Below are 23805 nucleotides of genomic sequence, written 5' to 3' on the forward strand. Positions count from 1 at the left end.
AGCAAGCCGTTTGGGTACGAGTCGCTCTAACCCTTGCTTGGGCCACCTACCTAACCTCCCCGGGCCCCTGTCTTCTCACCCATGAAAACTGTACCTCCTGCTCAGATACTCAAACTGCCAAAGGTGCATTCAGGTCTGAACTTGGAGTTGCCAGCCAAGGACATAAGGCTCCTCAAAGATGTTCCACAGTTAATACCATGATGACCTTAAGAGCCCTACTTCTCTTCACGTTTCTCGTGGCACCTTCTCTGGACTTTACCTTTATTTTGGCCATTTAAAGACTTTGGGCTTTTAAAATTATTATTTTAATCCTCACCCAAGGATATGCTTTTCGAGAGGAAGAGGGAGTGGGGGAGGGAGGAGCATCGCTGCCTTCCATACGTGCCCTGACCGGGGGTTGAACTGGCAGCCCTCCAGTGCACAGGATGATGCTCAACCAGCTGAGCACTCTGGCCAGGCAAGACTGAGCGTTCCTATTGGACAGGACACTCTGTGAAAAGTAAGTAGGGAAGCGCCCCAGAGAAGGGCTGCTTTGGGGCTCCCAGGGCTGGCTTTCAGGCAGCGAAGAGGCATCTGTTCACCTTGGGGTCAGAGCAATCCGTTTCCCTTCCCCGATGCCGTGTTCTTCCCGCCAGTGACAGAACCAGAGGGTAGATGACACCACCGAGTGCCCAGGGAAGGTGGGCGGCCGTGGAGAGCTCTCCCCCCTGGAAGAGGCCCCTGGGCGCAGGGGCAAGGGCTGACCACACCACGGGGAATTCCCATGGAGGTGGCTGGCTGCCTCGGGCCGGCAGGGACTCAGAGCAGAGGTCCCGACCTCGGCATAAAGCACGTGCAGTGCAGTGGCCTGGCCCGATGCGAGCTCTCTTTTTCTCTTTGGTCTTGTATTGATCTTCCCCTTGCCTCCGTTCTCAGTATTTTCTCATCACGTGTCCCTAAGACATAACAGACTGGCATGAAGTGTCAACACCCCCCCCCACCACCACCTGTGACACTGGGCAGGTGACTCGCCTTGCTGTGCCTCCACTTCCCCATCTGTACAGGGGAGGTGATTTAGCTCCTCCCTCAGGGGCTGCGAAGAGCGTGAAATGAGTGACTATGTCGTATGCTTAGAACAGTGCTTGGCACAAAGTAATCCTTGATACATGCTGGCTACTATATGTATTTGTTTATGAATTTCATTGACTTCTTGAAGGATGTGGCTCAAAATTTAAAAAAATATATATATGTATACATATATATTTATATATTTTATTGATTTTTTTACAGAGAGGAAGGGAGAGGGATAGAGAGTTAGAAACATCAATCAGCTGCCTCCTGCACATCTCCCTACTGGGTATGTGCCCGCAACTGCAACTAAGGTACATGCCCTTGACCGGAATCGAACCTGGGGCCCTTGAGTCTGACGCTCTATCCACTGGGTCAAACAGGTTAGGGCAAAATATATTTTTATAGGAGAATTAAAAAATTGGCTTTTCTGGCCTTTGGAGGTGGGGACCACACCCCTTCATGCCCTGTGTCTTCCATGTGGGCACGAGTATAGCGCAACGCCCCAGAGCACAGGCCCCGCTCCCTCCCACACTTCCTTGCAGCCCCGTGGGATGTGAACCGGCATGAGGGAGATGATGCCTTGGCCCAGGGACCGCTGGGACGTGCAGTGAGTGTGTCCCCTGGCAGATCTTGGACCAGTGGCCCAAGTGTTGCTGGTTGTGCTCTTGGCAGAGGGACCAAGGGTGCCCTTTGAAAAGGCTCTTTGCCCAGAAGCTGGATGTGCTCATGCGTGAGAAACAGGCCAGGGAAGAAAGGACAGAAGGACGCACCCTCCAAGCGCAGGATGCGGGAAGGGAACCGAGGAGGGGAGAGCATTCTGGGACCAGCAGGCTTTGTTCGGTGGGTCAGGGATCTTTCACTGGGGCCGCTCAGTGCCCACGGCAAGCTGGTGGCAAAGCAGCTCCTGTTTGGTGAAGTGTGCAGAGCCCAATACAGCCTGGCTGCTGCTGAGGGCCACATGTGCCCGCAGGCACACGGGCTCTATGTGGCTCAGCCTCCTGGCAGCCTCCCTGGGGATAGGGGACAGTGGTTCCTAGCTATATAGGGTGAAACTCAGGGATTCTCTACTGTGATGAGAACAAGAGAAATGGTTGCCTGGCTCAGTGGCCCAGAGGCCGTGGGCAGCTGGAGAGCCAGGTATGGGCATTGTAGCGTGGGGATGTGCGGTGCGCCGGAAACTGCCAATGCCATGTTCCAGGCACGGGGCTGCCTTCTGTGGGAACCAGCAGAGTCTAGGGCAGTGATGGTGAACCTTTTGAGCTCGGCGTGTCAGCATTTTGAAAAACCCTAACTTAACTCTGGTGCCATGTCACATATAGAAATTTTTTGATATTTGCAAACATAGTAAAACAAAGATTTATATTTTTGATATTTATTTTATATATTTAAATGCCTGTACCCCCCTCTTGTGAATGCACGACGTAGAGCTGCTGTAGGCACTTGTGAGCAGATGCCTGGCAGAGCTGGGCTTTGAAGAGCCCCGAGGCTGGCTCTCAGCTTCTGTCCTTATTACCCTGCGGGGCTGTGTTTTGTTAATTCAGCAAAGGATATTTAGAGTCTCACCAGAAAATTCAAAGTCCAGAAAACTGCTTGCCTAGAGAGGAGCCCATGGGATTTGCAAGAACTACTGCTTGAAGACGACTTCACTGGCCTCATAGCCGGTCCGTGTCCCTCTTCCAGGAGTGACCATCAGGACACCGATCCTTCTCCAGGGGCATCTTTCTTTTGCCCAAACTCTTGGAAGAGCCTCGCTTTCTAGCTGTGCCGCGCGGCTGCCCTCCCCTCCCACACGCTTGTGCTCTGGCTGCTGGCTTATGTAACCGAAAGGCGCCCCTTCCAGCTGACTCCAGACCCATAAATGCTCAGCCATCTTTTCAAACTCTGCAAAGCAGATGTTTCCGAAGGAATGCGCTCTTGCATTTTGAGGTCAGAAGCTACCAAACCACAAGAAAGTCCATTCTCAGACTTGCTGTCCACTCAGCCCTCATTCCAGAGCAGCATCTGAGCCACAAAGAGCAGGCAGGGCCCATAAAGAGGATCCAGAAAGACATCACATGGTGTCATCTGATGGCCCCACAGTCAGGCACCGAAACCTGTGCTTTTAACTCTTCTGAGTCATGTGCGCTGCATTCAATGCCTCCCCCCCGCCCCCACCCCCCACCCCCAGATGAGCTTGTTCTCTTGTGGTAACAAGTGAGTATCTTGTGAAGGAATAGGGGGAAGATCCAGGGTCGGTCAGCATCCAGACCTTCCTTAAAGGCCCTTCAGTCCTTTCATTCTTACAAGCACAGAGCGCAGACGTGCTGCCACTCCCTTCCTTACTGAGCCACCTGGACGAGCCGGAGACATTGCTCGTTCAGGGTGACGCACAAGTGGGTGCAGGACTGTAATTGTCACGGGTCCTCACTTGTCCCGGCCATGACCCACAGGACTTCCTACAAAAGAATTGACCCAAAGTTACGTAAAAATGTATAACTTCCCAATATCGACTCTAGCTGTAATGTTTTCCTCTTGAGGAAAGTAGAATGGGAAAGGCAATTTAGTTATTTGAAGCGATGAAGTAGATGGCGGACAGTGAGTCTGACCTTCCTTACTTCACCACAGATTGTTCTCTGTGCTCCCTACCTTCTCCCCCATCCATAAACCCATTTTGGATAAACAGTGAAGCTTTATTTTTCCAGAAAAAAAAAAATCCATCTTTTATGAAATAGTCCTGGTTTAATTCTCTTCCATAGAGTTGTGAATTGGATGCATTTTGTCACCTTTGAGTATTGTTTGGGACTTTTCTTGCCCTGGACCTAGTTAACTTGATTTTTAGTATGAATTTTCTTTTACTTTCTACCTTTTCAGAAAAAAAAAAGAGGGGCTTTGTTCTTGGGGAATGATGAAACCATTTCTCTGGCTCTTCTCCCTGCATTCTTGACACCTCTTTAATGTGTTACTGACCTGGCATCTGGCTGAGCGGAGGCTGCGTCTGTGAAGGCCGGCTGGGGCTGTTTTGCCCATCCAGGATGTCAAGTCTTTCTCTGGGCGAAGCCAGAGGTAAATGAGACTGGAATTTGAAGGAGTCCTTCAGGTTTCAGGGGGACATCTGCCTCATCCCTTTAAACTGCCATGAAATCGGATCTGTGGCCAGGCACCGAAGTGGAGGCTCCCCGGTCATTTTACAACGGGCTTTATGATGGCGTCGTCTGTTGCAGGAGGGGTGGACTTCAGTCCCAGGCATTCTGCACACCAACAACTGGGTTTCATCTGAAGCCCGTTAGTTCCCCCGTCCCGGGATTGGTTTCCAAAACTCTAGACAGAGTGGAGGTTCTGTTGCATAAGCCAGCGACGTGGAGGACTCGTTTGAAATGTTCAGCAGCCGGTTCTTATAGATTGCTGGAAGTTGGTGGTGCCTTTTGAATCCTCGGCTTTATTGGATGCCTAAAAAAGAATTGACCTCAAGTTGATTAATGCACCCTCTCCGCTTCTTACAGATGGATTGAGTTGTGGTCGGCCTCAGTGCTTGGAGCAGGGGTGGCCAGTGGGTGTTCCATCGGCTGCGTTTAGCCTGCAGATATTTAGTTTGGCCCACACATTATTTTCAAAAATATTTGGATTAGGTGCCAATGTTTAAAAACCAAGAGATCGCACATAAAAATACAGATTTCCGGCTTTCCTTGGAAAATGCAAGGATCTGGCTGTCTTGGGGCCCACGTTCTGCCTAGAGGCCACCAGGAGTCAAAGTCAGGGCCGGTCCTGAGTAGAAACCACTTCCTTCAGGCAGAGCACGTACTTGGCCTTGTCCCACACTCCCTCTGGCCTCCGAGATGGATGGTGTGTCCGTTGTTACTTACCATCGTGCTCACACTGTCGTTCCCCTTGTACTTGGCTGACCTCACACAGTCAGGGTTTCTATCTGGACCTGTTAGGCATCAGCATTTGTGACCTCTCCTGGAAGTGTCACTCAGATCCGAGCCGTCTAAGCCAGCACCAGGCACACAGTGGGAGCTTTGGAAGTACTATCTCCTTCTACCTTCCTTCCTCCCCACTCCTTGGGGCCAGGAGTAAGATTTATAAAACCTTTTACTGTGAAATATTTTGAAAATATATATATAAATAGAGAGAAGCACAATGTACCCATGTGCCCACCACCCAGTTTCAACTGTTGCCAACTCATGGCCAATCTCGTTTTTTCTATACCCACATCATCTGTCACCTCCATTTCAGTCATATTTCGAAGCAAATCCTAGACATCCAAAATCTTAGCTATCAAAAATAACATTTCATGTGTAAGATAGTTTATATCGCTGAGAAGAGGGATTCTGAAAATACTATAATACAATGAGCATGCGTGAAACTTAATTAAAATTCCTTAATATCAAGAAATATTCAGTATTTAAACTACCCCTGAGATATCCAGTTTGAACTCCCATGTATGATTGTCTCATGCATATATTCAAGACTTTTTCTTCTTTGTTTTATTCTTACTATCTTAGCGTTTGAATCGGGATTCAGACCAGGCCCACACATTACACATAGATGCCTCGGTTTCTGAGTTTGTTTTAACCTGGAGGTGCGCCCTCTGGATTAAGCAGCATAACCTTTCTTTTGTTTCATCATTATTGAGATCATTTTGCAGTTTATGTGTTGAAGAAACCAGGTTGTTTATCCTGTAAAATTCCTCACGCTGGCTTTTACCACTTAGTTCCATGATGAGGTTGGCCATGGTCCTCTGTGTGTGTCCTGTAAACTGGCAGTGGATTCCCGAGCAGTGATTTTCACCCCGTGTGCCACATGAATTTTTAAAACGTGCAATACCTGTGTATTTAGTCAGGGGCACTGACCTCTTTTCCCTTAGATTGTAAAATAAAAAAATGACAACAGCCAACCCAATAATAGTCATCTGGTGTGAATGAATCAAATTATACCTATTTTTTTGTCAGATCAGCAAAAAATGTAATGGTTTTTTTTGTGTATGTGTGTGTGCCACAGAGTTTTAGTAATTAGTCTATGTGTGCCGTGAGATGAGAAAGGTTGAAGATTGCTGGTCTAGAGGCTTAACTATCTCAGATTCAGTCGTTTGGGCCAGACTGCTTCACAGGCGGTGGCGTCCCCTGTCTGGTAGGTAGCACATGGCGTCAGGCTACCTCTCTGGGTGATGTCTGTTCATAGGCAGTGCCTAGTTCCATTAATTCAGTGGTGCATTAATTACAAAATGGTGATATTCTATTCTAATTCTATCTTCCCTTCCTCTTTTGATAGCTGGAAAACTTCTATAAAGAGAGACTTCCCTTCACCAACAATGGCAGAATTCATATAGAAAAAGCAGAATGAATACTTGATTCTTTCTCTTTATTTACCAGTTTTTAAAATAATGGGCTGGTTCATTAACATCCCCCAATGGTGATCAATTAGGGTTTTTATTTTGTTGGTGCCATTATGAACTCATAGACTTAAGCATAATTGATGTTTTAAGATTTTAATGGACTTTTGTTTATAGTTCCTTTTGTCCTTATCATGGGTTGAATCTAAATTCGATGACTTCCTCTTTCTTTCCACTGGCTTAGCAATGCACGTAGATATTTGGAGGCTTCAGGGAGAAATAATTCTAAATGTATATTCGTATCATCAAGGAATCTTTAAATGTGATTTAACAATAGTTGGAGTTTGCAGAGCAGGGGGGAGTTATGTATTAAGATGTAGGGGGCTGCTCTAACTGAAACCCAGAGTAACAGTATCTTACACAAGATAGGTGATTTATTTCTTATTTAACAGTATGGGCATAAGAGTCCAGGTCTGGTATACTGGCCCCATGATGCCAAGACGAGGCTCTTTCTGTCTTATTGTTCCACCAGAAGTGCAGATAGCGCCTTCATCTGCACTGTCCAGATTGGCTTCTGGACAGGAGGAAGGAGGGCTTGCCACTGCCCTATAAGGGTATAATCACACATATCTCATCATCTGATACCCCATTGGCCAGAACCTTATCATGTGATCACACTGAGCTGCAAAGGAGGCTGGGAAATGTAGTTTATATATGTACATTACCCAACAGTGTGCAGACTAAAAACCTGTTCTCATGGGAGACAGGGAGAATGGATTTGAGTCTCTGCATAGGAAGCATGATCATAATGGGCAAATAGCCCAAAAGGAGGTTGGCTATTTTGTATTCTTTAATATTTGTAGGAGTTTCTTTAACCCACAAATATTTGTCCAGTGCATCCCAAGTGCCAAGTATAAGTTTTAGGTCCTGGGGACACAGTGGTACATGAAACAGGTGAGGTCCCTGCCGTCATGGAGCTTGCCTCCTAGCTTACCAAACAAGCAGCTAAATATATATATATGGCCTTAAGTGGTCAGTTATTGCTGATTCTCCTCAAATTCAGGTTCAGTTCAGGAAACCCAATTTTCTTATTACCTTTTGCCTGAAGCAGGGTTTCTCAGCCGCAGCACAATGGACATTTGGGGCCGGAGAATTCTGTCACGCAGGCTGTGCTGTGCACTGCAGGCTGTTTAGCAGCATCTCTGGCCTCCCCACCTGCTAGATGCCAGTAGCACCTGGACTCCACCCCAGTTGTGACAACCAGATTTGTCTCCAGATATCACCAACTGTCTCCTGGGGGGAAGGTGCTACTGGCACCGGTTAAGAACCACTGTTCTGCAGGACTTGGTGCCTGATTCTGGTGAGAACAACAGCTTTATAACATTGTTGACTGAATTAGATGATTTCTGGGGGGTGGGGCAGGTGTCCACTCCAGAAAAAGGCCTGTGATTTGTAGACTGGAGAATTCTTAGAACTCTCTGCACATGTGAAGCCACCGGAAGCTAGTTTCTTGCTGTGCACAGTGTATTCCCTGGCGAGTGTCCCAGACAGAGGCTTTGGAGTTAAAAGATGTCCATGTGTCGTTGTCAAAGGAAGCTGGACTTGGAGCCTCAAGTTGCCTGCTCCTTGCTGGTGGCCTGGGGTGAGGCGCTTGTGCAAAGCGACCCATAGGTTGTCTGCTGCCCCACAAACACGGGAGGGCTGGCAGTGTGGGTGCGGCCTCCTTGAGCATGGCCTCGGCGAGCTGCTTGCTTTGGGGGACTTCCTTTTTGGACACCTTGCCTTCCTGGTTTGCTTCGAATCACCTGGTGCCGGTTCACACATTCCTTCTTACAACAGATATTCACTGTGCACCTACTGTGCGCTGGGCTTCGTGCCAGGTGCTGGGACACAGCAGTGAATCCTGTAGTTGAGCCCCCTCCCATGACAAAGCTCTTTAGGGGGAAAAGTTAATCAGGAGTCAATCAATACATGATAAGAATTCCAGATGGGCTGAATAAAATAAACAAGGTGATGGTAGGGGAGGTCACCTGGATCTGAGACCTGAAGGAGGAGGTAGAGGAGGGAATTCCAGGCAGAGGGAACAGCATGTGCAAAAGGCCAGAGCTGAGAAGAAGCCTGTGTGAGGGGACAGAGCGAGGTCTGGTGTCGCTGAGAGTGTGACCAGGAGTGAGTGGCAGGGAGGTTTTGAGGGCAGGCCAGACCACGGAGGCCTCACAGGTTTGGATTGGATTCCGGGAGGGAAGGGAAGCTGCCAGCAGGTGGAAGGTTGCAGTGTAGGGGTATGTTTGCCAGGCCAGCAAGTGCGGGAACTAATTATAACATAACAACAGTCCCTCCCCCTTAATGAGCACCTTCGGGAGGCAGAGACTATCATCCCCGAGTCACAGCCATAATGTCAGGCTGAGAGGGAGTGTCTGCCTCGGGTCCCAGAGCTAGGGGCCCGCAGGCTGAGCTGTTAGAGGCGTGCGTGTGTGGGAGAAGGTGATCTAGATGTGAACATAAACAGAACGGAGCACTTATTTTGGGCCCTTTCACCCCCTCTGTCTGATGAGACTCCAGAAAATGGGTTTTCACTCCTGAAGCCCCCTCTGGTTGCCCCCAGGAATCTCAGATTCAGCTGGTGCTACCACAGACTCCTAGTCCCACTGCTCTCTCCCCATCTCCCTTCTCTGTACAGCTGCCTAAGGAACTTGGGGCCTGGCCTTAGGCAAGTTACTTAATGTCTGTGACCTCAATTTCTCCACCTGTAAAATGGGGAGAATGGCAGTGCTTCAGGTTGAAATGAAATGGTACCTGGAAAGTGTGTCTAACAGAGTCAGCCACATAGCAAGCTCACCACAGAGAGCGCCGGTCAGCTTTACCCCTTCCTTGGCGTCATCTGCATCTGTCCAGGGCCGAGGAAATGTCTGTCTCCGCATTTGGGATGTGACGTTTATTCAGTATCTTCTCACCAGTTCCAGGCTGAGGCTCTCTGCTCAGAACCCTGGCTGGCCATCCAGGCACCCCTGAGTGTGGTGTGTGGGATGTGGATCGCCGTCTTGTTTGTACCAGCAGCAACCTAAATGTTCAGAAAACACAGCCACACAACGGAGTCCTGAGCAGCTGTGGACAGGAGTGGAAGGGTTCCTTTTCCTGTCTGTGTTTCTATACTTTTTAAATTTTCTTTGCCATATGCACATATTATTTAAAATAATTTTGTTTTGAAAGGACGTGTTTCAGATCCTCGAAATGGCCATAGAGGCTAGTATAAAAAAATGAGAATTTAGGGAAAAAAGCTTTTATTTCTGCTTCGGGGTGTGTCTCCCACCATGTGGATGTGATTGTCTTTTCCCACCCCTCTCCGCTGGGAAAGGAGTGACGTGCAGCTGTGCGGAGAGGGTCTTCCCTCTGAGCCTTTGCCTCCACCCGCACCTGGAGCGCCATCCTCTCCCTCTCGTGCCGTTTGAAATCAGACCAGCGTTCCGAGGCTCTGACAAGCTCTCTGCTCTCTGCAGCCAGAGAGCCTTTCTCCTCCTCTGAGGGCTGGACGTGTGCTTTTTCAAAGTGGTCGTTTCTCACATTCGCCTTTCAGGTGTTTCTATCTATTTTTTTCCTCCCCTGCTTCAAGTTCAACTCTCTGGGACAAGGACTGATGTCTCTGACTCGTCTGTGCCGCCTGTGCCCCTGGGCTGACTTTGCACGTAGTAGGCTCTTGCCAACATGTGCCCATGTCCCCCTTTGCTCAAAGCCTGGTGCGGCTCCCTGCACACAAGATGCTCACCAATGCGCTGTGGGTTTGCATGACTATCTAAGGATGAAATGCAGATCATATACCACCTGGGTTTAAATAAGCTAAAACTATTCATCATCACAGGACATCAATAATGATTTTTAACAAGAATAATAGCTAATACTTAGGTGGCACTCTCCTAAGACTTCGCTGTTTTAACTCATTTAATCCCCATAACAGCGCCACGAGGCAAGTACTGTTGTTATCACCATTTTATAGATGAGGAAACTGTAGCCCAGAGAGGTTAAGTAACTAGCCAAAAGTCACACAGCCAGTGAGTAAAATTGTGGATGTTATTTATGTCGTTTTTTTGTTCTGTTCTGTTTTGTTTGTGGGTTTTTGTTTTTGTTTGTTGGTTGGGTTTTTTCAGAGGAGGGAGTCCAAGAGTATAAGTAATACCCTTTAGCGCCTACTAGCAAGGTTTGATAACATAAAACCCAGAGAGACCGCCTGTTTCCTGGGCCTAGAATTCAGGCCTCAGCAGGTCAGCTTTAGGATCTAGGACTGTGAGCTTTTCAGATGGCCTGGAAAAACGCTTGAGAGACACAGGGTATGGGTGTGGGGGTACGGGGATAAACTGCTAACTCCAGGAAGAGAATTGCAAAATTGAGGTGATAGTGTTTAACGAAACGCCTATAAACATAAAACGTCAGCCAGTCCTTTCAACCTTTATAGCAACATTTAGATGACATTTACTGTGAGCAGTGGGGCCTGTGAGCTGCTTGGCATGACCTGGAGTTTCCAAAAGTGAAAGTGCTGGGCACTTTAAATGTCCGCAGGGACTTTGCGGGGTCACAGGGACAGTGTCAAGGAAGGACGCATCCCCATCTGAAGGGTGCGGGAGGCTCCCTCTCAAGGCCATGCTCTCCAGGCCTCGGGCTGGAGGCCGAAGCCGAAGACCAGGCTGGGGTGGGCCCTCAAAAAACGCGCTGGCCACGGGGCCCACTAGAAAAATCAATTCCTCGCCGCCAGCCAGCAGCACTGCCCAGCGCCCGGCCATCCTGAGGTTGTTGTGACAGCAAAACCAAGTGCCATGGAAACGGTTGTGCAAGCCCAGGAGCGGGCTGCCGGGCAGCAGGGCAGCGCTCCGCTCCGTGCTCTGGGGCTTCGTTCTGCTTCTCCTCCTCCCCCCCCCGTCATTCTGTTGTGCTTGGCGCGGGCTCACCTTGGACCCAGAAGGCTCCTTTTGCAGGGAGACCTGCGAGCTTGCTTCCCCTTTTCAGGCCACAGCTGGCTCTCCCCCCCCCCCCCCCCCCGCCCCCGCTGTCCCTGTTCTGGCTGCTGCCTTCCAGCTCCCTGCTGCTCCTGAAGGCAGAGTCCCTGTGGGCCCGGCCCGCGGAGAGCGGTGGAGGCTGGGGACTCCTGGGAGTGGGCACCGAGCTGGTGAGCTGGCCAGCTTCCCTCTGTAAACAACACAGTGTTTGCATCCCAGGCCTTGCCAGCGGGGTCTCCCTCCTGCTGTGGTCCAGGCATTTCTGGGGGCGGAGAACACAACCCGCCCTGTGTTTTCCAAGCTGCCAGGCTTCTGAGAGAGTCAGGCCTCAGCCAGGAGCTGGCACGCCCTCCTCCTGCCCACCCCGACTCCTTTCAGAGAACGGGCTGCCCGCTCCTCCACGCTGGCTCCCAGCTCTCATTAGGGAGAAGGTTCTGGGGATGCACTGTCGCCCCTTTGGCAGTTGTCACCCTTTGGTCATGGCCCTCCCCAACCCGATCCCCCAGCTGTTTGATGCCAGAGCTCGGGTCCCGGGGTTCAGCCCAAGAGAGCTCTGTGCCTGACTGTGGCCAGGCCTACCCTGGAGAGATTCCTAGACTCAGCCTCTAGAGCAGTGGTTCTCAACCTTGGCTGCATGTTAGAATTACCTGGGAATCTTTTTTTTTACTTTTTAAAAATATATTTTATTGATTTTTTACAGACAGGAAGGGAGAGGGATAGAGAGTTAGAAACATTGATCAGAGAGAAACATCGATCAGCTGCCTCCTGCACACTCCCCACTGGGGATGTGCCCACAACCAAGGTACATGCCCTTGACCGGAATCGAACCTGGGACCCTTAAGTCCGCAGACCGATGCTCTATCCGCTGAGCCAAACCTGTTAGGGCCTGGGAATCTTTTTAAAATCCTGATTTCTGGGCCTCATCCTCCGGAAATTCTGTTTCTTTGTTACTAATGTTGTGGCCCCACCCCATAACAAAGAAGCAGACTTTCCGGAGGATGGGGCCCAGAAATCAGCATTTTAACAAGATCTCCAGGTGATTCTAATGTGCAGCCAAGGCTGAGAACCACTGCTCTAGAGGAGGCCCCGGGGAGCTCTCTGCCTCTCAGGTCCCTCTGTGTGGCTGGTGTTGGCAGAGGGGCAGGAAGGAAGGCACCTGTTTGAGGTAACCCCATTGGAAGGAGAGGGGATGATAAGGTTGGGGTCCCTCCTCGGGGTGCTTTGAATTCCAAGAGGAAAAGTTCCTGCCAGCAGGTCCTTTAGGGAGAAAGGGGATGGGCTGTTGTCACACAGACTTGGCAGCTCTCGTTTCTGTGTTGGTAAAGTTTGGCATCCTGACCCCAATTTCTTGCACTTCAGTCAGTTCCACTCATCACATTTGCTGAGTGCCTACTATATGCCAGGCAGAAAACAAGACAGAGCATTGATTTAGTAACTTGCATTGTGGTTGCAGTGTGTGTGTGTGTGTGTGTGTGTGTGTGTGTGTGTGTGTGTGTGTTACGCACAGAGGAACAGCCATTGGCCTAATCAGCTTCTCCTTGAACTTCAGTGGTTAACTCTGACCATTTTAGGCCAAAAAGCTTCTGTCTTTACCAGCATTGATTGGCAAGGCAGGAGAGCAGGAAGAGTGGTTTTAAGTCTGCACCCTGGACTCACTGGCTTGCATTTAAATCCTGGCTCAGCCACCTGCTGGCTGTGTGACTCTGAGCAAGTCCCTGCAGCTCCCTGAGCCTTGGTTTACTGGACTGCAGAATGGGAATAAAAAGAATAGCACCTACTCATGCGCCTGTGAACATGGGGGTGTTAATGTATGAAGTTCCCAGGACAAAACCTGGCACAGAGCAAGTGCTCCATACCCGCCAGCCGCCAGCAGCACTTACCAGCATCTGCAGCCAGCCAGGTGAATTGCCAGGTGCTGGCTGTTTCCGGGTCTTTCCCCTTTGCTATGACAGACAGTGCTTTCGAGAAGGTTCTTTCTCTGTCTCCTGGTGATGCACACAGAGAAGTTCCTGTAGGGTTGGACCTACAGAGGGAATTGCTTGGTCACTGGGCGTACACAGGCGCCATTTCGTAGACAATACAAATTGTCTCCCAAAGTGGTTGCGCCTGTTTACACTCCCATCAGCAGCCCAGAAGCCACTGCCTGGCTCTCCGTGCTCCCACATTGGATGCTGGGAGATGTTGTCATTGTTCTGCGCAGCTCGTGTGTGAATGGTACCTTCTGAAGCAGAAATGTCAGGGCGGGGCCCAGCCATCTGCACGTTCACAGGCCCTCCTGGTGACGTGATGTCCTCGAGCCTGACGTGGTGGTTCAGGAATTCTGTTTCTGCCCTGATGTTATAAAGAGCGTCTCCTGTATCGTCTTCCAAAGACCTCAGTCTCACCTTCCCCACGGAGACTTGAATCCTTCTGGGGCTGATGTGTCTGTCCAGTTTGCGTGAAGGCTCTAATTTCATTGTTTTCCGTGCAGCTCATGCGCGGCCCCGGACCATCTAGTGGGAGTCCATCCTCTCCCCGCAGGCCTGTAACCCAGCGGTGCTGGGAATGTCACTTCCACAGGCCTGGGAGCCGCTTCCGGTCTCTTGGCTTCGTCCTACAGATGAGCTTTTCTGTCCCCGGCAACAGTTCTCAATCCCAGCAGCTCTGCAGCTATTCTCGATCTCTGGTCGGTGCAGTCACCAGCTTGTGGGTCCCCAGACGTGTCTCGGATCTCAGCTTTTTGCTTTTCTGGGGACCCGTTAGCGTCAGCTCCCCGGCCCCACAGGAGGGCATGGAATCTTTACCTCCACTTTGGGTCGCCGGATCTCTCTCTCAAATGGGGGGAAATGGACATTGTATGGCACTGAGTTTCTGTGGGTTTTTCTAGAACCTGCAGGAGGTTATTTTTTGTAAAAGAAATGCAGATAGAGCCGCCTCTCACAGGGGCTGGCTGTCATTCCCGCCACCGACTGTCATGTGGGCGGGATGCAGCTGAGGAACCACGACAGTCCTGCAGCCCATCCCCCTCGACGCTGGGCGGCTCAGTGGGTGGTGCTCAGGGTTGGGCTGAGGAGGTCTTCGTTGGAAAGGCGGACCCTCCTATCTCTGAGCATCTCCGGCTGCCCGAGGACATGCTACTCTTAAAACTGCCTCCTGCCAAGGTTTCTCATGGGCAGTTTCTAGCCACATCCCAGTTGGCGTGTGAAATGGCTCAGGACAGAGATGCTCGTAATGGAGAAATGCTTTCTCCTTTCAGTCAAACTGAGTGGGAAACCAAGGCTGAGGGGCCCAGGTTCCACAGTCCTCGCCTCCCAGCATCCTGCCGTGTGCCGTGCTGGATGCTCAGTGCTCAGGAGGGTGTGGGGGGGGCGGGGACTTTGGAGCCAGGATTTTATGAGTCAGAGAAGGACGCAGGCAGGTGACAGCATGACCAGAAGCTCAGAGGCCCTGGCTTCTCCCTCATGACAGCTGTTTCCCTCGGAAGCATCTCTCCTGAGGCCAGTCTTACAACACCCCACGTCTTGCAGGATGGAGTGCAGTGGGTTGTGTAGTGTGTGGAGGCCTGCTGTTCCAGTGAGGGCAGCACCCCAGAGGAGGTGACATCTGAGCGGAGCTCTCCACGAAAGCGCCTTGCCAAGACTTAAGGGAAGAACAATCTAGGTAGAACAACAAGTGCAAAGGCCCTGGGGTGTGCACATGCTTGGTGTTGTTTAAAGAGCCGGGGAGGAGGTCTAGAGGACAGTGAGAAGTACATGAGCTTCCATCATAGAGGAGTATCCTTTCCCAGGCCAAGTGGGATCCCTGGGTCCCAGCAGTGGGTGGCGCTGGCTGGTCCATCCAAATGGAATCCTGAGACGGAGACCAGTGGGCGTCCCGGGCGCCCCCGGCTCCTGCTGTGGGTAGCTGTGGGCTCGCAGCCACTCACGCCGTCACCCTCTGGGATAACCCGATTTCCCTATGCGACAGGCCCCCAGCGGTGGAGGCCAGGATGAGAGGCTGCCTCTGTGCTCTGTGTGGCCCCCAGAGCTCCAAGCCCCACGCCCGGATCAGGTGGGCACTACAGGAAGGAGGGGTTCCCTTGGGTCTCGAAACACAGGTTGCTGGTGGTTTTGTAGAGAGTGAACTTGAACGTTCCTCTTCTTCTGGAGGTGGGGGAGCCACCATGTCTCGCCGGACCCCGGCCTTGGCTCTATTGGCAGTCTCGTGAGGCACTGGCACCACCTCACCTTTTAGGTACATGCCCCGGGCTTGGCTCGTGGTCCCAAGGGGGCCAACCTGTTCTTTGCTTCTTGAATCTCATCCAAGTGTTCGTTCACACGCTACATGGGTGATTTTGACTTTATAACTCTGCCGAGTTATAAAGGACTAGTCTTTGTTCTGAATGGCATGCAAAGCAGCAGGTTTTGGTTGCCAGATGACAATGGCAAAAGAATTCCCACCTTCAAGGAGCCAGAGCCTGGCCATGTAGGTCTGAACCAGGCTCTGCTCCTTGGTGGCTGCCCCACCTGGGTATGTGACTCAGTTTCTCCGTGCCTGTGCCATCATCCATTCGCTCAACCATCCCTCCGGGAAATTCTTACTGACCACCTACTATGTGCTGGGCTCTGTCCTGGGTGCTGGCAGTGAGTGAGAGAGGAGGGGCCTTCCTGCCTTCGCTGGGCTATTACAAGCCAGTGATAAAGGATCCTTGTAGCTGAGCCACACTACCTCTCTCAAAACCCAGGACCCATCACCATGGTAACTGGGTGCTGTGTCTATACTAGTGTATCTTGGGGGTTCACCCTGGTCCATCTAACGCCAAGCCTTTGTGGACAGAACTGTCGATGTGCCATCAATGAGATAACATAGGTGTCAGCGTAGAGTGTGCCCACTAAACAGCCTAGACACTCGTCCTTTAGGAACTTCGGAGATGGACGTGGACCTCCCTCCTGTCCTTCCAAGGGGCGTCCCCTACCAGGGCCTTGGGGAGTAGCTCTCTGCATCCTGCCCTCAGGCACTGCTCTCTCGGCCCCTCAGTGGCGCCGTGTGACATGTGGATTTGGAGTTCTGAATCCTGAAGGCTAATGGCGGGGGGCAGGGTTTGAGGAAGATGCTGGATTAAGACCCCAGGAAGCTGCGTTTGGGGATGTGGCCTGTCCGTGTGTCCCTGGAGGTCTGCTCAGAGCGGGCGACCTCCTCTTGCCACCTTGTTGGCTGCAAGCTGCCCTGCCCTCCCCACCTGCCAGTCACATGCCCTCCCCCGGTTAGCACCTCAGCTTCTTACTCGAAACCAGCGTCTCAGAACTGCCACGTTTACTCATCCCGAGAGCTGGGGACAGTTTGGAACGCAGCGTGGCACATTTTTCTTGTAAACTTGAGGTCTTGCTGATAAGATGGCTGGGTGCTGGGTGCTGGGTGCTGGGGGCTGCAGGCCTGCTGCCTGGGCTGGCTTCCGGAGGCCTGGTTTGCAGAGTGTCGGTGACTCAGAGGGCAGCCAGTGCACCAGGCAGGGTGGCCGGGAGGGGCCCGTCTCCGCAGGATGTGAAAACGCACCCGAGAGCACGGCCGACCTCAGGCCCACCCACTCAGAAAATGCAGAACAGCTCCACGGTGAAAGTGCTGCAGTGAAGAGGGGTGGCCTGGCCGTCCAATCCGTTCCTCTGTCACCCAGGCGCTCTCTGTGTGATGGGCTTCACACACACTCACTGTGAGAACAGGAGCAGCTGCGAGCACGGTTTGTGTTAGCTGGGCAGTGCTGCACCTGTATCCATTGCATCCGAGATGCTTGGTGTTATCGCCATTTTGCAGATGAGAAAACAGGCGCAAAAGCTCCAGTGATTGGCTCACATCCCCTCAATGCATGTGCTTTGCTTACTATGTGCCAGACACTGTGGAAAGCACCTGTCTTGTGTTGACTCATTGATTTCCTCTAAAATGGGTGGCATCCTCTTTAAAATTGCCCGGGACAGTTATTGCCCACCTTGGCCAGGGGAGGTGCAGAGAGGCTCGGGGCTCGCCCTGACAGCAGGATGTGCCCGCCTGGGATTTGGATCCCAGCAGCCTGGCTCTCAACAGTGCATTTCCCTGTGATTTTGCCCCCTCTAAGGTGGGGGAGCCCCTCACCACTGTGCTCAGAAAGGCTGTGTTTGTGAGCTCAGTGGAGGGCAGAGAAGGGGCTGTTGGCTGGAGAAACCCAGGCAGCATTTGAGGCTGGATGTGGACACAAAAGTAGGGTTAATTTTCTCACAGTTCTGGAGGCTGGATGTCCGAGATCAGGATGCAGGTGGTTGGGTTCAGGTGAGAGGCCTTTGCAAATGGACACCTTCCTGCTGTGCCCTCACATGGCAGAGATAAAGCCAGCTCTTGGGTGCTTCTTCGTAGAAGGGCACTAATCCCATCAGCAGGGCCCCATCCTTGTGGCCGGATCTAACCCTAATCCCCCTCCAAAGGCCCGGTCTCCAAATACCATCACATTGGGGGTTAGGGCTTAAACAGCAACTTGGGGGACACAATTTGGTCCACAGCAGGGACTGTACAGATGAAAGTTTTGGTCAAGGGGACGAGTCAGGAGTCTAGGCTCTGTCTGCATGTCCCGGGAGATATACTGTGTCTCAGAGACACCTGGTGTAATGTCACATATAGTCCTTGCTGGTCACTCAGGGCAGCCTCTGAGTTGAGAGCAGTAAGTGTCAGGGTCTGACCTGTGAATCTCACTTGGCGAAACTTACAAGAAGGCCTGGTCCCTGCTTAGTTAGGCCTGGTGGAATCTCTTCTCTTACCTAGGAGGCCCAGGGGACCCTGATTTACTTTGCTGACTCCCCACAGCCTCTTGGCTGAACAGGAAGGTGGAGGGTGCTTGGCCCTGCACTTGACCCTTCCCTCCCTCTCCCCCAGGCAGGCAGGTGGGTGGGTGGGCTGGCTTATCCAGGGCTGGGCCCCATCGTGAGGCATTGCCAAGTACATGTGGGGACAGGCCTGCACGCCAGGGCAGTCTGCAGGTCAGTCAATGCTCATGCCCGAGGGCCTCGAGGGAGGCAGACGTGGCTGGAACCCAGGGGAGCAGGGGAATCGTAAGACAATACATAGATGGGCAGTGTTGGGAAAGGGAGGGTGACGATCGGATGCTTCCTTGCAGGACGGGCCCATGATGGCCTTAGGAAATGTGTGGTTGTGGCTTGAGCTGGTCGGGACACATGTGGAAGGACACAGAATGATCTGGAAGGTGAATTTATGGGAGGGTGCGGCGGATTCAGTCCACGTCCAGTGAACCCTTGCCAAGCCTCAGGGGCCAGGGTGGTTTTCGAAGGAAAGGTCGTGTGAGCAGGTGGGGGCTGAGCTCCTCCCGGAGGCCATCAGGACACTGAGTGACGCTGTGGCGGCGCGAGGGAAGCAGGTCGGGATAGAAGTACTTCCCGCGGCCCCAGCTCCCACCTGGCCGGCCGCGCCGCCCTCCCCGCCTCAGTGCCATCTCTCACGCCTGAGCAACGAGAAGTCAACTCAGATGTCAGAGCAAACGCCTGGCTCGTTCCTCCAACCCCCAGAGAGAAAGACGGCTTCCCAAACAATTAGGTATTTATTTTATCATCTCATTTGTGGTCGCAGGCCACTCTGTGGGTTTGGATCGCTGCTGCTTTCCAGAATGGCAACTGGATGTAGTAACAAGTGCTTTTCTTTTGTTTCTGTTTTGCTTAAAAAAAAAAAAAAAGCAACTTATTTTGCAGCCCTTGCTTGCGGCTGAGGCCTCCCGGCAGAGGTTTGGGGTCGAGGCCTGAAGAGATGGCTGAAGAACAAGGAAGCAGGGTGTGTGGAGCATGCTTTCCTGCCTGTGGTCGCGGCCTGAGAGAGCTGTGTGCTTGCCTGTCCGGACGGATGCCGCGGAGCTGCATGTCATCAGAAGAAATTCTGCTGAATTGGAGAAAAGGCCTGGGCAGGGGGGGAGGCTCGGCTCCGGTCTGTGCTTACACAGTTGGCTAGTCCTTCCTTGCGGGGCAGCGGGGCTTGGAGAGAGTCCAAATTGTTCCTCCCTTGATCTGAGCCGCCGTGTGATCATGGAGGAAGTGGGCCGGGGAAGAGACGGCCGCATGTTCTGTCCTGGTTGGGACTGGTTTCCACTGTAGGACCATCGAGCGGAACGCACCTTAGGCGAGTCTCTGACTCCCATCCGCTCCGTGACACAGATGCGCTCGGGCCTCTCCATCTAACTGCATCCCTGTCTGTGTTCTCAACGGCTGCAGGCTGGTGTAGGATTAGTCAAGGTGACAGGTTCTTGGGTCCGTGTTTCTTAGGCGTTCAGGTTGGTTATTGGTGTTGATTAATCAGGGAGCCTCTCCCCACCTGTCTCCTAACTGAATCCCCAGACTAGCGGGCCGAGTCACAGGTTTAGGCCTGGGCTTGTAAAAACGCAGCTTCGCTCTATAGGCCAGGGGTGGGCAAACTTTTTGACTCGAGGGCCACAATGGGTTCTTAAACTGGACCGGAGGGCTGGAACAAAAGCATGGATGGAGTGTTTGTGTGAACTAATATAAATTCAAAGTAAACATCATTACATAAAAGGGTACGGTCTTTTTTTTTTTTTTTAGTTTTATTCATTTCAAACGGGCCGGATCCGGCCCACGGGCCGTAGTTTGCCCACAACTGGGCTAGGTCTTCAGCTTCGTGACGCACCACCACCACCGAATGGGGCAGTGATTCTAGGGCCCGAGGCCTCCCTCTCTGCCTTAGGGAGGGTTGTGGTTGTCACCCAGGGGGCATACGGTAGCTCAGACACGGGAGGGTGGTGGAGCTGGGGCCCGATCTCGGCTCTGCAGTACCAGGAGGCTGCTCATGGACAAGTCGCTCCATCTTTCTCTGCCTCAGTATGTTGATCTGGGAAGTGGGCACCACACCACCAACCCCACCTATGAAGGAGGAGGATTGGTGGTCTGGGTCTGGAGCTGAAATTCGAGTTGAACTTTGGGTCTTAGTTGACTTAAAAGGGGCCCTTTCTCTGGCTCTTGCTGCTTTGTCTTCCACCAAGAGACAGACAGTTAAAGAGTGAAACTTCATGACTAAACAGGAAGCTGCACCCCAAAAGGCCACAAACAAACCGATGGGTTAGATGCTTTGTAAATTCTCTGAACTCCGGTGCAGAGGGGTGGGGAGTGGAAGTAGTGCAGGCTTCGCTTCTTGGGGACCAGCCTCTGAGACTCCCCCTCAGAGCACCCAGGTACTGGCCAGCTGTGTGGAGAGCCTGGTCCCTGGGGTTCCACCTGGGTTCAAATCCCTGGTCTCAGGGTGTGACCTTGGAAGGTGCCCGCCCCTGGTACCTGCTCAACGCTGCTTGAATGGGTCCATATGGACAAAGTGAGAATGTCTTGGCCATGACAGCACCGTGGAGCTGATTTTCGCGGAGTAACAATTGAGTCAAAGGCTCTCCCTTAAGCTCCAGTGGGATCCACCTGCTGTTGGACAGAGACGGGGAGGTGGGCACCCGTGTGGTGGTGGACATGGGATGGTGGACACAGGAGGTTTTCATTTCCGGGTGCATTTTGAGGGCAAATCCAGAAGCATTTGTATACGGAGGGGATGTGGGCTGTGACCAGAATTGGCCTGAACAACCGGAAGTAGGGAGTACGTTTCCTCTAATGGGGACAAGTAAGTAGAGCAGGGCTATTTTCTGGGGCGGGGTGGGGGGGGGCCATGGAGGTGGGAGTGAGTCGGGAGTTTCGTTTGGGCCATATTTGAGAGGCCCTGTGGGCAGTTAGGTGTCTAAATCTGAAGTTCAGGTGTGAGGTCTGGGCTAGAAAACATGGATTTGGCCATTGTCAGGATATAGGTGATATTTTAAGGCTCTGAACGACGGGTTTGGGACAAGCCAGTGTGTAGCAGAGGTAGGGAAGGACAGTGAGCAAGCTGCCCTAGGGCCACACGCACCTGGAATTTTGGCGAGTGGGTCTTTGTGCTTCAGGAGACGGCCTGAGATGCCCGGTCCAAACTGTGTTTATAGCAGCTACGGAGGAGGGCGGGCAGGAAGATGGTTATTTTGTCCTGGGCTGCAGCCGCCTGTGATGAACCCCGAACAAACCTATGGGAGCCCAGCATCTGGGAGTTCAGGTCTCTCTCCCTGCAGAAAAGAGCTGAGTGCGCCATGCTCACAGGGGAGCTTCAAATCTCACCAGCGCCTCTCCTTGAGAGCACCCGGGTTTAGCTCATAACGCTAGTGAACCCGCATCTAGCAACGGCTGGGTCACTCCCCGGGGGAAGTGCATCTCAAACTGTTTCTCAACCAGGGAGTCAAAACGGACCCTGGCTGTGTCCTTTGGCCATTGAAAGGGGCTGGAGCGAATACACGTTTGGAAAGCTGTAGGCGTTACACAGCTAAAGAGGGCAGTTTATTGTGGTTTTCAAATGAAAATGTGACATAATGGAATGGTTTATAAAGTCGACTGCTCGCAGCTCCTTTTTAAGGGCCTTCGGTGCTCTGATTGGGCGGGGCGATAAAAATAAGTCACTTTTTGAAAAAATTGCCGACCAAAGCAACAGGAAGAAAATCTGAATTCTTAGGAATTTGCATGCCCACTGAGGTTGTATCACCACTAAGAACAAGACAGGGGTCCACTTTAGCACCTGTGAAAGCCTGAAGGAGGATTGCATGGGAGTCGATCCCTCATGAAATTGATGTTCTTTGCAGCAGAGCTAGCTTCTAAAATCGTATCGCACTCGTTGGCCATGGTTTGAAGCTCCATGGCATAAGCAGCAGCTCGGTTGCTTTGTCTCACTTAAACCATCAGACCAAAACGTCGCCACAATCTGCGGCTGCACTCCGGTCTCCCCACTTCTTTCCACAAAGTCCCTCATGTCCGTGATGGTCGCCCTGGTTTGGGGTTAATGCTGGCACCCATGTTCAGATGACACCGGATTTGGGCAGAGGGTTCCGTTCTGTCCTGGGTCCCACATGGCCCTGATTTTCATGAGATACTCATTAAATGGCTGATGATATGAACATGGGTTGCAAGCATAGTAGAGGTCGAAGATGACGTTTTATCTTCTTCTCAAAAATGGTTTTGCAAATCTCTTTCAGAGCTGATAGACACACCCCTTAGCTGGATACAAAACATATTATGAAACAGAATGACTGTGATCTTTGATCCGAGAAATCAAAGTTAAAGGTAATTTATATCTTCTGCCTCTCCTTTTGTTTTCCAGCTGTGTGTTTCCTTAACTTGAATAAAAGAAAACTTGACAACCTGAAGTCCATCCTCACAGACACCATTTCCTGCTCTTTTAAGGGCCGGACCCCCGCCCCTTCGTAAGGGGGCCCCCTGGGGGACACCCCGGGGATGCTCTGGGTCTGTGAGGCTGGAGCTCCAGGTTGGGGCGGGAAGGAGGGGGATGGGGCGCTGGGGATTTGCATGCTCTCCCAGGGGCCCCAGCACCCTTCCCGGGGGACTGCAGCCTTGTCATGCTCCCATCTGAAAATTCTGCTCCTGTACTTTGCCACCTCTTTTTGGGTTTCGTCTACGTTGCTTGGTGTATGCAGTTAGGCAGGCTCTCCGTCAGCGGTGGGGCGTTCTGCGCTGGGAAAAGAGAGAGGGCAGGTCGATAAGAAAACCCAGGCAACTACTCTCTCGCCACGCTTGGGCCGCCTCCCGTCTTGATCTCATCAGCTTAACTGGCCGCTGGGTGTCCCCACTGAGCTCAGCACAGCCCCTCATTGAGCTTCAAGCTGTAGATCCACCTCGATCGGCTTCGGGTTCTGGGCCTGCACAGGGCGCCTGGCAGCTGACACTTTATAACGTAGGTGGCGGGGGGCTCTGTGGGCGCAGCGTCCACGTGGGACAGTGAGGAGGTTGTGTTCCCTCTCTGTGCCTCAGCTTCCTGCTGGATGTCATCCTGGCCCATTCTGATCAGACCAGCCGTGGTGCCCAGCACCCGGGAAGCGTGCACCGGGAGCCAGCCAGCCTCAGCACTGGGGTTCCCGTGCCTCCTGACCCCTCCCAGTTGCCAATGGGCTGTGGCTTTTGAACGGTCCCTTGGTCCGTGAACGTGGTTCATAGCTCACAGGACAGACCCTGAAGTCCTCATGCCAGTGGCCCAATGAAAACACAGAACAACCCTCAGATGCCATGCCTTTAGCACACACAGTCCAGGACCCTGCTCCCCAGAGGTTGGGGCCACTTCGATGCCACCTCCCACGGGCAGCGTGAACCCCGAGTCAGGAGGGGCACATTCTCAGCCGCGACTACTAAGACTGTCCACAGGCAGAGGCAGCAGTACCACCACCAGTGCCCACTGCTGGGCCCCACCAGGTGCAGGCTCCCCGAGGGCTTCACACCCAAGGAGTCAGGATGACAGAGAGGCAGCTGCAACAGCAGTGCTGAGCGGGAACCCCTGGGGACATGGTCCTCCCCTCCCTGGTTAGAACTTGGCAATGCTTCTGACCCGCAGGGGCCGGGGACTTGGCCTCAGAGGGGATCACCAGTAGGAGCTCCTCAGACCCCACCACAGCCCTGGGCTGCAGGCTCA

At 52.3% G+C, this 23805-nt stretch overlaps 1 protein-coding gene across 4 annotated transcripts in view; it reads left to right on the plus strand.

Moving 5' to 3' along the window:
• NFATC2 (nuclear factor of activated T cells 2) overlaps positions 1 to 23805 on the plus strand; it is a gene marked incomplete at both ends in the record, with an annotated part of 147524 nt that overhangs the window by 117387 nt on the left and 6332 nt on the right. For 2 of the 4 annotated variants that reach the window (XM_081097129.1, XM_081097127.1), the window contains one exon: positions 22361 to 22404. The exons of the other annotated variants lie outside the window; for them this stretch is intronic. In XM_081097129.1, the coding sequence (XP_080953255.1) occupies positions 22361 to 22404 (44 nt within the window). Of the gene's footprint in view, positions 1 to 22360; positions 22405 to 23805 lie in introns of those variants that run through there. 4 annotated transcript variants of the gene reach the window in all.

This window comes from Myotis nattereri (genome assembly GCF_964212035.1).
Source record: "Myotis nattereri genome assembly, chromosome: 8".
NCBI lineage: Eukaryota > Metazoa > Chordata > Mammalia > Chiroptera > Vespertilionidae > Myotis > Myotis nattereri.